The sequence below is a fragment of the Stylophora pistillata genome, chromosome 2, assembly GCF_964205215.1.
Source record: "Stylophora pistillata chromosome 2, jaStyPist1.2, whole genome shotgun sequence".
Taxonomy (NCBI): Eukaryota; Metazoa; Cnidaria; class Anthozoa; order Scleractinia; family Pocilloporidae; genus Stylophora; species Stylophora pistillata.
In genome coordinates, this window is record NC_142520.1 from 22,314,131 (window position 1) to 22,329,298 (window position 15,168).

At 38.5% G+C, this 15,168-nt stretch overlaps 1 protein-coding gene, 1 long non-coding RNA gene and 1 pseudogene across 3 annotated transcripts in view; 2 read left to right on the forward strand and 1 right to left on the reverse strand.

Moving 5' to 3' along the window:
* Positions 1 to 15,168, forward strand: part of LOC148737790 (uncharacterized) — a 47,415-nt gene that overhangs the window by 20,782 nt on the left and 11,465 nt on the right. The window lies entirely within an intron of this gene.
* Positions 1,693 to 13,925, reverse strand: LOC148737791 (leucine-rich repeat and transmembrane domain-containing protein 2-like). 2 transcript variants are annotated; one of them, XM_088751291.1, is made up of 4 exons: positions 13,849 to 13,925; positions 13,041 to 13,100; positions 12,052 to 12,172; positions 1,693 to 2,515 (listed from the first exon to the last, which is right to left on the reverse strand). In XM_088751291.1, exons 1-4 carry the CDS (start codon positions 13,892 to 13,894, stop codon positions 2,440 to 2,442), a joined length of 303 nt encoding a protein of 100 aa, XP_088607417.1. In that variant the 5' UTR covers positions 13,895 to 13,925; the 3' UTR covers positions 1,693 to 2,439. The 2 variants fall into 2 exon arrangements, with proteins under 2 accessions (XP_088607417.1, XP_088607418.1); XM_088751292.1 differs by lacking the exon at positions 1,693 to 2,515 and adding an exon at positions 7,219 to 7,344.
* Positions 4,708 to 6,114, forward strand: LOC148737792 (uncharacterized; annotated as a pseudogene).

A 15,168-nucleotide genomic window follows, 5' to 3' on the forward strand; every position in this document is an offset into this window, starting at 1 on the left:
CTACGTTTAGCCCTATATTGCAAGGTATAAACAAGAAATACGACCTGTATATTGTGCTTGAAATTAAAGAATTTTTCGAAGGTTGTATAAAGCAAACTGCATATTGTAGTAAAGTGCAGTCTTTGTGGTGTTGATCTCTCAAGGGTGGATGAGTTTAATTATTCGTACGCAGAGCTGTCTACAACGGAATAAAGCGTTACTAATAGCATAAAGAATTACTAATAGCATGAAAAAATGATCTTCGTCGCTTTTTTTCCTGCTTCATGGAAACGCTACTGTATAGCTAGTTCAACCGAAAGTGTTTCTCTAATTTTCCCGATTACGCGAACGATGCTGTACTCACAGAATTACTAATGACCGTAATTAAGCAATGAAGCCGTGTTTTTCGTCTTAGCTTTTGTTTTCCTGCTCTATGGAAAAACTTCTGACGAGCTTGCTTTCTTTTCCTATAGCTTTTTTTCCTCAGCACAGGAGCGCTTCATTTTCCAAGCGTTTTACCGCAGAAGTACTCATCGCTAACCTCAAGAAAACACGATGTTTTTCGATTGTTTTCTTGCTCAAGGGAAACCTTAGCGAATTGTCCGTTTTTCGATGTCAGAGTAGATTTGGACTCTCCACGGATTTAAACCCTCGGTCCAAATTCGCCAAGCGTATCCTAAAACCCTAATCCTAAACCCTAGACCCTATCCTAACCCTAAACCCTAGACCTTAATCCTCAGCGCTTTCGCTCAGGTATGTAAGGGATGATGTTTTCACTCAGTTTTGCTGGGGGTCCAAATCCACTTAGAGGGCGGATTTGGACCGGGGGGTCCACAGAATATTGACCATGACTGGGTCATTTCCGCCAGGCAGTTGAGTCACTTGCACTGATTAGGTCATTTTTGCTAATGGCCACATGTCAGGTTCTGCTGTTTCAGAAAGGAAATGTCATTTGAAATAACTGGGTCATCTGAAACAGATAGGTCACTGTAACCAATTTGGTCCTTTGAGGCAATTCAGTCATTTGAGGCAGTTGGATCATTCGAGGCAGTTGGCTTTAAATGACTGACTGGGTCATTAGAGGCAGTTGGGTCCCAAAAAAAAAAGAAAGAAAGAGCCATTTACTATAGTAAATGGCTTTTTCTTTACTATCTTATTGAATATTAATGATTTTTTTATTTGACAGAAAATGAAATTATTTCCTAAAGACAGAGTTCCCAATCGTATGTACATCAGGAGTCGAGATAGCATCCAGTGCAGGTGGAGGCTTCATGGAGATCACCGATGTACTCAGTGTATTTCGGTTTAAAGCCTGCCTTTGTTCAACTTCCTTCTAAAAATGGCTGCTTCAAGATACAACTCCTACTTTTTAGAGCAAACAGCATCTCAGTGAGCTATACCACTAGTACCCGAAGTTAATATTTACATCACATAAAAGACAGCTTTTTTGAGAGCTTCGAACTAAGGCTTCTTGTCCCTCTTTGCTTCATAGAATATTCAGGAAATGATTATTTTATTGAAAATATTCACTTTCTATGATCTTTTCGGATGCTCATTACCATACAGAACAAAGAGTAAAATAACGACGTTAGCTCTGTTCGTTTCACTCGACCCTGATTTGAACTGTTGCAAGATGTCCATACAATGTCGCTTTAACGGCTAAGTTTAAGCGAAGAAGCTTTTTTTCAATGAAGCATTATGCGGTATTTCTCTGGCTAATTGGAAAGTTATCGCAGAAAAACTTGTTCAGGGCGAAATTTACCAGTGCAGTTGACTTGGTAAAGAGACCAATCAGGAAAGAGGGGAGTGGTCTAAAGGAAATGCTTTCCCAGCATTCTTCTCTTTACAAATGTTTTCTTTGATAATGTATGTAACGAAAAAAAATTTTCCTGGTCAAATGCATTTTTTATAGAGAATGTCCTAATTCAAGGGTTAATCAAGCTTTATTGGGATGTAGAAACCATACACTTAAACGCCTGTTTTTTTTTTTTTTTTTTTTTTCTGGCAAAGAGGGTCAGTTTGGCAAGAATTTTTTTTTTAATGTAGGAAAGAAATGAAAGTTACATAGATGAGGACTAACACACGATGTTGAACCGAAGTAGCTAGAGGTGGGGACAAAGGAAAGGCAACATTTGTACCCTGCAACTGTTTTCATGTGGAGCTAATGTATCGCTGCTGTGATCTGCTGCTATTCTTAACAATACGAGTTGGATTCGAAGCATTCATTACACTTGTATTTTAGAATACTCCAAAATATTCCAGAATATTCCGTTCTTTGCATGGGTAGAGAGTCATAATGGTGCATTTCAGGCACCCCTCCCCCTTCTTCAATTTCTAAGAAATCATAAGAATTATTGCTTCTCTTTGTAGCTGATAAATTGTTGCCCTGATCTCCTGGTATTCTCACAAATGCGATATGCATTAGACGCGTTCCTTGCACAAATATAAAAGGCTCCAAACTTACAGCCACACCAGCTGGGTATTGTTACTGAAGATGTCTGATGGTAATTTCTTCAACTTGTTGTTACTCAAGTCCCTACCAAAAATAAATTAAATTTTGGATCAATTGCATGGTATTCGACAACAAAGTTCAGAAATAAAGTATGCTTGGAAAAGTTGTATTTTTTTAACCCACTGTCATAAGGGACTAAAGTATGCACGTTATCAAACTAATGTTGTCCAAGAAGTCTTGTTTTCTTTTTGGTTTGACATCTAAAGTTTCCGGAGAGGATAAAAAACTATAATCTGGGAATAAACTAAATGTGGCACACTGGGTATGAGGCGCCAAAGTGGACAAAAATATGAGGCGCCAAAGTGGACAAAAATATGAGGCGCCCAAATGGACTAAAATGCCGTTTAGCAATTTTTCTTTCCAATTACATAAATATGTTCTAAACTCAAGATTTTTGTCCTCAGTTCACATATTAGATGCTAACTTAGTGAAATATTTATACTCTTTTTTGCATTTATTTTGTAAACTCTTCAGGACAGGTTAGGTTAAGTTTCAACCAAGTTTTCACAAGCGAAGGGAGTTGGTCGTGATCAGTCAAGTGTGACGAGGCAGTGTTTGTTGAATTTGGCGGAGGCCGTGAGTATTTTCAAGTTTATCGAAGTTAGCGGAGGCCGTGAGTATTTTCAAGTTTATCGAAGTTGGTGGAGGCAGCGAGTATTTCTCAATGGTAGTCTGGAAAGTCTGGAATCCTGAATTCCACCGGAGTTCCGCCGGAATCTTGCCGGAATTTTTCAACGCCTGTTTTCTTATTTAAAACGACTCCGATGGTTTTCCGAAGAGCGTATGAACTCCAAAAATACTCAGATGATTAACCCGAAGATTATTCCATGGTTTCCGAAGTTACCTGGAGAGCTCTGATATTTTGAAGGATCGTTCTTTCAATTCTTCTTTCTTCTTTTTTCAAGATTTTTCGGATGAGTGTACGAGCTCCGAATGTGTACTCCGAGGATTAAACGATAAATATCTGAGGGTCTCCGAAGTTACCCGGAGATCCTCGAAGAACAATCGAACCCCCAGCTTAATCTTTTTTTATCTATTTTTTTAATTTCATCTTTTGTTTATCTTTCATTATTAACTTATCTATTTTTAACGGCCGTGAAACTAAATAATAAACAGCAAATCATTCGTAAAATTCTAGGTTAACATGGTTAGCGTCCCTATAATCGAGATCTCGATCATTCATTACAAGGGTACAAAGAAAATATAACAATGCCTAAGTCAATCTGCCATTTATTCAATTTCAATTCCGGGAAAGCAGTGCTTAACAAAATTGATAAGCTCTTCCGTTAGAGACAGGCCTTTCTCAGTCCTCCTCAACAGACCTTGCAGGTTTTCTGTCGGACTATCGACCGACTATCGACCGACTATCGACCGACTGTCGACCGACTGTCGACCGACATGTTTGTCGCCGTGTCGGCCGACACTACCTATAGTAACATTGATCCTTCCAGCTTACCTTTTCGAAGAGCGTACACGCTCCGGATATAGAAAAAGGATATAGAATATAGACATAGATATAAGAATATAGACATAGGAAAAGGAACTTGCTCAGAATCCCTACATTATAGGGCGAGGGCCAAAATAAGAGCGGACGAGGATTTCAAAAAAGAGATCAAAAAAGCAAATCCGCAACAACGCGGAGCAAGAAAAAGTAAAGGTGATCATGTGCTTCCATCAACATGAAATCGGTGGTTTTAAGACCGAAATAACGAAAAGAAAACGAGCCAAAACGGCCGGAACACTGAACACTAAGAACTGCAGTACGATCGAATCAGCGCGCGTGGCGCAAGCTGAAAGCAATCAAGACAATGTAACGATCGAGACAGTCAAAAACATAGCTGTTAATCTACAGGAAGAAATCGCTTAGTTGGGCAGTATGATGAAAAGATTAGAAACAGTGGAGAACAAAGAATTTGAAAAGTACACACGTGTATTCTGACTCCCAATACAAACATGAGCCAAAAAACGAATTTCAAAATGGCAAGCGGCTAGCAACTAACAAGCGCAGGGAGCGCAGAGAAGTCAGACGCCAAACACGTTCAATTATCAAAATAGAGGCGAACAAAACGCACATAAAAAACCTCTCAAATAAAGAACTTACAAACGACCAGATTAATTTAATGGCAAAAGGGCTTAAATTCATTCCAACACTCGTTCCAAAACAAAAACAGAACAGCCAACAACTATTGCGTGACTTTTATCAGTTCGCAAGGAAAATGCGTCTGATTTACATATTCCGAGAGGAGGACAAAAAAACCTATCCCTACCACGTCAAATTTGCATGGCTACCACCAATACAAAAATCAGTCGCCCTTCAAAGCTATTTAGAAGAGATTAAAAGTGACCTTTCAGAAATAGAAATAACAAAGCCAAAATATAATTTGCTTCCGGTCGAACGCAAGGCGCTCAGGGCCTTGCAACGCGACTCTGAGTTAAACCTCAAAAGGGCCGACAAAGGGGCAACAACCGTAGTCATGAACAAACGCGACAAAATTTTTAGAAGGCCAAACTCTACTAGATAACAAAGATAACTTCAGGCCTCTTGCATCACCCATGGTTAAAGAGACGGACCATAAGGTCAGACAACTTATGGCAGACCTCTACAACGGTAATCATATAGACGTAATGACTATAAAATAGCTTTGTCAAACCCCAAATCCGCCTCGAATTCCAGAATTCTACACCCTAACAAAAATACACAAACCTTCCCCGGTCAGCAAACCGATAGTGTCAGGGTGTGATGGTCCTACAGAGAAACTGTCATCATTTGTCGACAAACTCCTTCAGGCGATAGCACAAAAACAAAAGTCGTATCTTAAGGATACTACAGACTTTGTCAATTTCATAGAAAATAGGAAAGTCCCGGAGAGAGTAATACTTGTTTCAATGGACGTTACGAGCTTATATACAAATATATCACAAGAAGAAGGAATAGACACTGTATGCAGAGAATGCGAAGTATTCTACAGAAACGGAACTCCTATCCCTACACAACGACTAAAACTAGTGCCTAGGCTAATTCTCCAAGAAAATTATTTCCAGTTTAATGGAAAGCTATTCCTTTAAACACATGGTACGGCCATGGGCACGAAAATGGCAGTCGCCTTTTCCAATATTTTCATGAACAAGGTAGAGACAGAAATCCTTGACAAAAGCCTTTTGAAACCGTTTGTTTGGAAACGTTATACATAGACGACATCTTCTCGCTAAGGAGTACAAACAAAGTAACAATAGAGCGTTTCATCGAAAGAGCAAACAATCATCATCCAACAATAAAATTTACGCCTGAAATTTCCGATAAGGAAACAACGTTCCTGGACACCTACCTCAACAAAAGCGAACATCAATCCTTGATGTGCGTACTCATTTTAAACAAACTGAGACATTTCAGTATACACATTATAGTTCCTGTCACCCACAAGGAGTTAAAAAAGGCTTCATAAAAGGGGAGACTTCTCAGAACTAACTCCTCTCAAACAATACTCGATCAGAAAATTGCAAATTTCAAAGGGCATTTGCTAAAGAGAGGCTACCCAGAGGACCTCATTAACACAACCCTCTCAGAGTTGTATTTCAAAAACAAGAGACTAGCTCTTCAACAGAAACAGAAGACGAGCCAATGAATCTTGCCTTTTGTTACATAATACCAACCATCAGGGCCAAACCTAAAGTAAATTCTCATGAGAAACTGGCATTTAATAGAAACACAATCACAACTGAGCGCACTATAAAAAATCCGGCCCTCGTATCTTACAAAAGAGGACGGTCGCTCAAAGACATACTCGTGAGGGCCAAACTTTGAATAGGCTGTTCTAAACACGCGCTGGGGGAGTCGTGTAGGCCTGTCGACCCCATTTTACATTGATACATATTTGGGTAGGCTGTGTTGGAAACTAGTAGTTACAATTGTGATTGCGTTACGCGGAAATACCATATTCGTCGATTTTGGTTCAAATTGCAACGAACGTGATCAGAAAGAGTGACGTAGCGGATATATTTGTCAGTTTTAGAAGTCACTCCCATAATTAGATAAGACATGTTAAAGTGCACCTACACCCAAAAAATTTTTTTCGCTTAACGAAGTAAGCTTATTTTTTTGAGTATTTCTGCGCAAAAATTTTTTTATTTGCTCAAATCTTCAATTTTCTATGCCCAGTCAAAATATGGAAAATCGGCCGCCATCTTGCCCCACGACCGAGTTTAAAGAAGAATGGCTCTAGCGGGTAATGTGACGTCAAATCGAGAACACGAAAGTCTGCATCTCACACATTTTCACTTGTTTGGGAAGATTGTCGTCGATATCGTCCGAAATATGCCGACTAGGTGTGTTGTATGAAGATTGTATGGAGCGCGATACCCTCTTGCAAATTTCGCACGTTGCTACATCCTTCTACAACACACTTAGTCGGCATATTTTCGGACAATTATCGACTACAACCTTCCCAAACAAGTGAAAATGTGTGAAAAGCAGACTTTCGTGTTCTCGATTTGACGTCACATTACCCACTAGAGCCATTCCTCTTTAAACTCGGTCGTGGGGCAAGATGGCGGCCGATTTTTCGTATTTTGACTGGGCATAGAAAATTGAAGATTTGAGCAAATAAAAAAATTTTTGCGCAGAAATACTCAAAAAAATAAGCTTACTTCGTTAAGCGAAAAAAATTTTTTGGGTGTAGGTGCACTTTAACTTTATTGTTCTCTGCGATGGACATGACCTTGACCCTTGCTTGGTCATGTCATTAGTGGCTAACTACCAATCAGATTGTTTAATTAAAATCAAGTATCAAAAAGGCGTTCTCTCCGTTTAGCTGTCAGAGTGGCTCTTTGCACACCCGTTGTAACAGAGTGAATACCTGCAAAGAATAAAACAGTTAAACTCAGTGGACTCTGCAGATTGAGATCAGATCGTTAGGGTTAGATCCACAGTAAACGAGGCAAAGGTTTACGAAAGCTGGAATACGAACAAATGAATCGTTCTCAAGGTTGAAAGTGTCCTCCTAAAACGTGCTTTCGCGCTACTAGAACTCGGGGTGAAAAACCAAGCCTTCAAAAACTCAGGGCTCTCCGGGTAACCATCGAATCCGGAAACCATCCGGAAACCATCGAATAATATCCGGGTAGCCTCGGAGACCTTCGGATAGTTGTCGGTTAATCCTCGGAGTACACATTTGGCGCTCGTACACTCTTCCAAAAAGACTTGAAAAAAGAAAAAAGAGGAATTATTCACTCCTTTATTAGTAGCCGAATAGCCTACTGTAATAGTCTATTATACGGTGTATCCAAGTGCCATATTGACAAATTGCAGAGAGTTCAAAACGCAGCCGCCAGACTTGTTGTTATGCAGGGCAAATTTTGCCACATTACACTGGTGCTCCATCAGCTGCATTTGCTTCCTGTCTCATTTCGTATTAATTTTAAGGTTCTACTTTTAACTTTCAAAACCATTCGCAAATCCGCACCGTCCTATATCAATGATCTTTCAAAATGAAGCCTTTAAATTCAATATATGGACTGCGTTCTAATGACGGAATATTACTGTCTTACCCGAATTTAAAAATTTTAAAAAGCCTAGGCGACCGTGCTTTCGTTGCTTCGGCGCCGAAACTCTGGAATGATTAACCTTCGGAAATTAGAATGGCTAAGTCTGTCGACACTTTTAAAAAACTCTTAAAGACGCATTTTTTTGGTAAGGGTTTTCATTCTTAGTTAGCTCAGCTTTTAATATTTTATACTACACATGATGTAACTGGTATCTGTTACAAAGCATTGTTGTAGTGATGTAATTAGTATTTATTTTATGCATTGTTGTAATGATGTAATTAGTATTTATTCCATGCATTGTTGTAATTCACAGTTGATCATCCCGTCATGGAAACTGCGCAATATAAATTCACAATTTTATTTATTTATTAATTTTAATTGAAAAAAACAAGCCTTCAAAAATTCAGGGCTCTCTAGGTAACTTCGGAAACCATCGAATAATCTTCGGGTTAATCATCTAAGTATTTTCGGAGCTCATATACTCTTCGGAAAATCATCGGAGTTGTTTTGAATTCCCATGACGGGACGGAAAATGCGTGTACTGTAAGTACCTTCCGTTGTCCTCATACAAAGCCTTACAAAAGTTTTGTAAGGCTTTGTATGGGGCGACGGGAGGTACTTAGAGTGCACGCATTTTCCGTCCTGTCATTAAAAAAAAAAAAAAAAAAAACAGGCGTTGAAAAATTCCGGCGGAACTAATTCCGGATTTTCCAGACTACCTTTCACAAGTTTATTGAAGTTGGCGGAGGCCGTGTGTATTTTCAAGTTGATCGAAGTTGGCGGAGGCCTTGAAAGTTTACTAAGTAAGGGGCTAGTGAAAAGTTTATCAAGTGAAAACTACGTTCATTTTGAAATAAATCTTGTTGCTGTTCCGATAACCCTGCGTACTATTTTGACTGCAAATCACCTTTCACTCAAACCTCGAACTCGTAACAGATTCCAAATTCCTCTCTTCGTCTTCTAAGAGTTCTCTCGTGATCAGAAATTCCCAGTAATTTAGAAATGCTAGCCCAGCGAAGGTGACCTTTTTCGCCACTGCTGCTCACTGGACATTGGCATTCACAAGAACAGGCACTCTCTGTATTTAAACCTTTGAGTCTCGTACAAAGATGATGTGTTCGTATATCGTCTAAAATACTCGTCTGGCCAACAACTGATATATTTGCAGCGCTATTAGTGGGTACACTCTGATGAAGATCGCCAAACGTTGTACAGATCTCGGTCATTCGATCAACAGCGTTTTCTAAGTCGTCCAGGTTTGTATTCTGGGTCTCCCATTGTTGACTGAAGCTAGCAATTTGACCGAGAACTGCTTGAGTATTTTCTAAGAATATCTCTAGCTATCTCTATGTCGCCTCTTCCTCGACGGTATAAAGGCATATCGTAGCTTTTCTGGATAGTCTTCAATTCATAGCTTGAAAATTAGCGCAAAAAGGGGGAAAAGTCAATTACATCGGCGTCCGTGACTCCCTTGCCCAAAACCGCTTTGTGTAGCATAAATTTGCATGTTAATTAGAAGCGTGTTTGAATTACTACGAAACAATTTAACTGAGAATAATTCGCATACTAATTACAACGTAGTTTTTGCAATTACCATGTATTTTCTGAATGAGAATAGGATAATTTATCATTCTTATGAGCAAAGTTTTTTTCAAACTTGGCATGAAAAGAACATTATTAGAATACTTTATTTTTTAAAATAGAATGTAATAAGAACATTAGAACATCTAAAACACATTTCAATTAGAATAATTTTTCTGTACTTGTAACGCATTTTCTTTGCAATTAGAATGCAACTGAAGAGTTAAGAAAATAAATGCGAAAAAGAGCATAAATATTTCGCTAAGTTAGTATCTAATATGTAAGCTGAGGACAAAAATCTTGAGTTTAGAACATATTTATGTAATTGGAAAGAAAAATTGCTAAACAGAATTTTTGTCCATTTCGGCGCCTCATACACTGTTTTTTTTTATTAATTTATTTATATAAACATATATTTTTAGATATATTCTTTTGAAATGCTTTTTCTTCCTCCTCTCATCACCCATCATCCTAATAGTACAATCTCTTGGTAATATAATGAGCTTTACATTATACATTGTCATGTACTATGGCTTTCGTAAAAAGCCGGGGGACACTAACAAGATGATAAGGGTTGGGTAAATTAACAAGAAATGTTGGAATAATCACATAAAATGTCTTTATCTTTATATATTGTTCAAGATTAAAGAAACCTGTTCCTTTGTGCAGGCACATATTCACATGCTACGTTCAGGCCTATATATTAGGTAGTGACAGGAAATACAATCTGTATGATATTTTGCTTGAAAGAATTAGTCGAAAATTGTATAAGGCAGGCTTTGCATATTTTATCTTACCGCCGCGAAAGGGACGCGAAGTACTTTATTCCAAAGGGTTATTATTCAGACTTAAACTTAACAACATAACAAGAAGTTAATATTTTCTGAGAGATAAAAGGATCATCTGCTAGCATACAAAAATTGAAAGCGGTATTGCATCGCGTTGTAGCGTACGAAGTTGCCGAAGCTGCCTAATTTTTCACTGCTTTTAGGGCGGGACAACAACAGCCATTTGGGCGTATTTTGGACTTTTCGATTATTCGGAGGAAAAAAAGTACGATAAAACTTTTTTATATAATCTTCGAAAAAGGTTCATCAAATGGGTCCTTTAGAAAATATAAAACGAGTTACGAAATTTTGCATCTGTCGGTGGATTCTCGATATTTATGGTCAGTGGCTCTTAAGGTTTCTATTCTCTGCTAGGATCAGGACTTTAATTTAGTCTCCAAACCTCATCTTTGAAGTCCTCTGTTTGCTACCGCACAGCAAAGTATTAATTTGTGACTGTGTACAACACCTTAAAATGAACTTGAAAGTAGAAAAATTGACCAGTATACTTCTTCAGTTGGTATGTAACTCGCTCACTCGGAACGAGAAATGAAAGTCAGATTATTTAAACCAAAGTTTTATCGATGACTTCTTCTGCTATGTTCAAAATGTCAACAGCCTGTCGATGAGCTGAAACTCAAACTCACTTAAAGACTCGTTTCTTAGATTTCAAAATTGTTGTATTTCGTGTAAATACTCAGGTACGGCTGTGTAAATTTCTTAGAGTTGTATTTTTATTCAGCTCCGGTTTTAAAGCGATGCACATTCATTTGATTTAAGCCGTTTTAGCCGTCGGAAGGATCTTTGAATTCGTTTTGGTATTAAAAAAGAACAAGTGAAAAAAAATTAAAAATTAAGATACGACAGCATTATGGAAAAAAATGTAGACTCTTATCAATCATTCTGGATGAATGGTTAGTTAGAGCCAACGAGGCGTGTACCGTGACATGTCAAAAACGCGCTTATGGGAAAAATGGTTTTGATAACAAAAAAATACCAGACAAATTTCAACATAAATACATTCAGTTACCCTTTTCATAAACGATAGTTTATGGAAATATTACACCTTTTCAAATCAAAAGTTAAGACTACAATCAAATATGAAGTCACTGTCTCTTGCAAGATAATGTACAGGCCGCAGGGATTTGTTCGTGATAAGTGCACCGTTTGTTCCCTTTGTTTATCAAAAGATATACTTGTAATTCCTAAACTTCCAACCAAAACAAATTGTTGACGTCAAATTAGATACGTAATTTTGATTAAAAATCCAATGTATTACAAAATATTTTGAAAATTTTATCAAAAGCTTATTGACCATTTTGTAATCGTCTACCCCAGATAGCCAAACGACCTGAGTTAGACCTAGCAGTCCATGTTATTTTAACAAAGTTTTATGCGTCAAGAAAGATGTCTAATCGCAGCTTTACCCACTGGCAACCTTCGTTTCAACTCGAGTGTTCATTATGATTACATCTCTCTAGATAGCACTATTGAAAGGTGCCTTAGTCTCCATCCTATTGACAATCAATCACATGTTTACGAGCCTATATTTTCTATTCACATATTTTGAGGGATATTCATTAACAGCAATTGATCCTCTTTTCTACTCACAGCTTGCCTGTGGTGACTGGAATCTTCCATGAGAACGACACTAATTCTTTTCCAGAGCAATCCACATGCTGCAGGTTTTCTCGTCCCCCCCAAGGACGGCACTTACAAGGGCCTGGGCAGTCTAAAGATTAGAAATTTGGAAATATAGGCCCCTGAAATGCACATTATGATGATGATGATGATGATGGTGGTGATGATGATGATGATTATTATTACTCTTATTGGGATTTTAAAAATTGGAATATGTTGCAGCAAATTTTGCATCGCAAAGGGAAATTAGCTTGCTTGAGCAAGAACATTGCAATTTTAGGAAAATAGTCTACGAAGCAAGACGAACACCACTGATATTTAAATCATCGAAAACAGAAAACAACAAACAAACAAACAAAAAAGCAAGCGGATAACTCGTGATAGAGAATAACGGCAAAAATGCATGAAATGAAGAACATGAACTCGAAAGGCTACATTTTAACCCTTCAAATCCCAAGATCAGATCGCTAATTCTCCCCTCTAGCTGCTACACATTTCCTTGTAAATTGGCGACGAGAATTTGGCGTTAGATCAAAGTAACAACTCCTTCCTGATTAGTTTGAGTATTCTCATGACCTGTTTGCTGGATAATGTATGGATATCATAGGGAGAAGTTACTTGTTAATCAATTCTGGTAGCTAAAGGATTAAATTTCCGAAATCCTTCAAACGTGTTTAAACTTAAAAACTAGCAATACAGAGAGTGAAGTCACTTTGGTCTTTAGCGTACCACGTTTATCTAAACCATTCAAAGCAAAATAAAGCAAAACAAGACGAACCGAGAAAAAACGGATCGAAATGAAAAAAGAGGATTGCGACTGAACGAAATACGTAGCAAATATTTTAAATGTAAACAGACGCGGGACAAAAGGAAAATTACCAGCCGACACAAAATATACGATATGCAAAATAAAACCGAAAAATAAAGCACGTAATATGAGACTAATTAAAAAAACCTACCTGGAGAATTGCCATGGACCCCGTCCCGTCCTTGTGTTCGTTGAGGATGTTTCAACAAAACTGCAACAAGTCAATTATATGTTATAGAAAAATGACCACGTTAGACCTGATCTGATCACTACTCCACAAATCAGAACTTACTGCATCGAATGTATATTCCTCAGCGGAGCAAGAGGAGCATATCTCCCGCCGATCGCGATTTTATTTATTCGGAGTACTTAGAGGATGTGGCCTTATTTAATTTTCATATAGAGTTAATCCTAAAATTGAACAATTTCATTGACCAAAAAATGATAAAATGGAAGGTAATTCAAAAGTTAGTTGCCCTTTTAAAGTATCTAGGTCTGTCTGGGCTGGAGTCTCCTATTCTAACCTTAAAATCCTTGACTGATTTAAGTCTCAAATACGTCATCCCATACCATGTAATTGTTGAGCACTCGAATGAGTCAGTGAAAAAACGCTGGTCATGATCACAATTAAACAACAGACCATTTTGTTTTATTTTCAATCGCTCTATGCTCGATTGAATCACCCCAATTTTCATGCCACCTCACCCCCTTTCTTTCCTCTGTTCGTTCCTTCTCACCCCGAGCAAAGGTGGTTGTGTGAGGCAAGAAAGAGGCTTTATCTGGCCTCCCCCGTCTCCTTTCCCCTCCCTAGCTGAATTTCTCACATATTATCTCCATTCCCTTCCCCCCCTCTATGCAACCCACGTGGCCCCTCTCCCAACCCGTTAACAACAAATCTTAATGTTCGTCCTAATAAGTAACTGCTTTAAACAACAGTTGTGTAAAGCTGCATTGCTTACAGAAAACGAGGATGAAACTCCACTTAGTCATATAAGGTACCATCATGATGTGTTTCAGTTTGTTTGCTGTGGAAGTAAAGTTAGGGAATTTTATATTTTTTTTTCTCCGGTTTTAAAACAGAGAATTTTTTGCTTGAGTCGCTTAAAATTTTTTATACACGAGCTTTTGAGAAAATTTCTTGCGATGTTAATGCATTTGTCTCTGTCCTCCTATAAATCATTTACATTTTTTCCATCGGAGCCGAAAACTAGAAGCCAAATGAAAGTCAAGAGATGCACTTGTTTTTTGAGCTGGAAAGTTGACTTTTGAAAGTGGTCATTATTTCTCTTTGCTAATAACTAACATATTTGTTTGTCTTTGTTTACTTAAGCATTAATTTATTCTATCATTTGAGTTAAGCAATCCAAAGTTTTGCGAGGACTGTGTTAGTGTTACACACTCAAATCAACCAGATTAATGAAACACAAGGTTATATTTATTTCCAAAACTTCGAGCACATGCGTTTTCTCTGTTTTACCCGACACCCTTTTGGGTTCATGAACTCGACAAAACATGTCACGCACTCTACACACTCCCCCGCCAAAAATGAAAGTGTTCTTCTAAATATTACAAAACTATTTATCAGGGTTCTCTGCAGCTACTGTAACTGTTGTTTGATATTGTCTCCTTCAGCACCTTGTGTGCTTTTGATTTTCTTTTTTTTTTAATGTTTGAGTCTTATAAGAGGCTCCTCTCAAGCCCTCGAGTAGTAGACAGGTTGGAAACAGCATGGCCACACCCAGAAATACAGGGGTGTTCCCGGAGGAATAGCTGTGATAGCTGGAGCTTGAATGGCGTTAACGCGTGAACTGCTGAATCCTGGCTCAGCCGACTGGTACTGTGGGTTTCCCAGGGAGTTGTAAGTTAAGATCTGCGGCGGTCTCCTTTGGCGCTGCGGCCGAGTCCACATGTCCTGCTCAGCAATATCCTCTCCCTCTGATCCGTCATTGTCAGCACTTCCTTCATTTGCAAGTTGTATTTCGCTGGATGGCCCATTGGTGCCCTCAGTAGTCGCAGAATCCTCAATTGACTCTGAAGGCAAATCGCGTCCTGGAGACACTGAGTTTGAAGTTCTTACTTCAGTAGGTATTTCCTCTACAAGGTCCACACTACCGAAATCATCATCATCTTTCCCCGAATTCTGTAGGTCATTTCCCGAAACAGACAAAAGTCGTTTCTCTACTGCTGATTTTGGGGGTCGTGTACCAAATCCCAGATTTGGGGCATCTGCTTCCAAAGCGTCACAAGGCAGTAGTAAATTCCGGTGAAGTACTCTTGCG

Excerpts from the sequence above, each read along its gene's own strand:
- LOC148737791 (XM_088751291.1), bottom strand. The coding sequence starts at position 13,894 with ATGATGGTACCTTATATGACTAAGTGGAGTTTCATCCTCGTTTTCT. Across the intron at positions 12,173-13,040 it reads GGTCCATGGCAATTCTCCAG|ACTGCCCAGGCCCTTGTAAG; the intron begins GTAGGTTTTTTT and ends TCTAATCTTTAG. Across the intron at positions 2,516-12,051 it reads CCAGTCACCACAGGCAAGCT|GGACTTGAGTAACAACAAGT; the intron begins GTGAGTAGAAAA and ends TATTTTTGGTAG.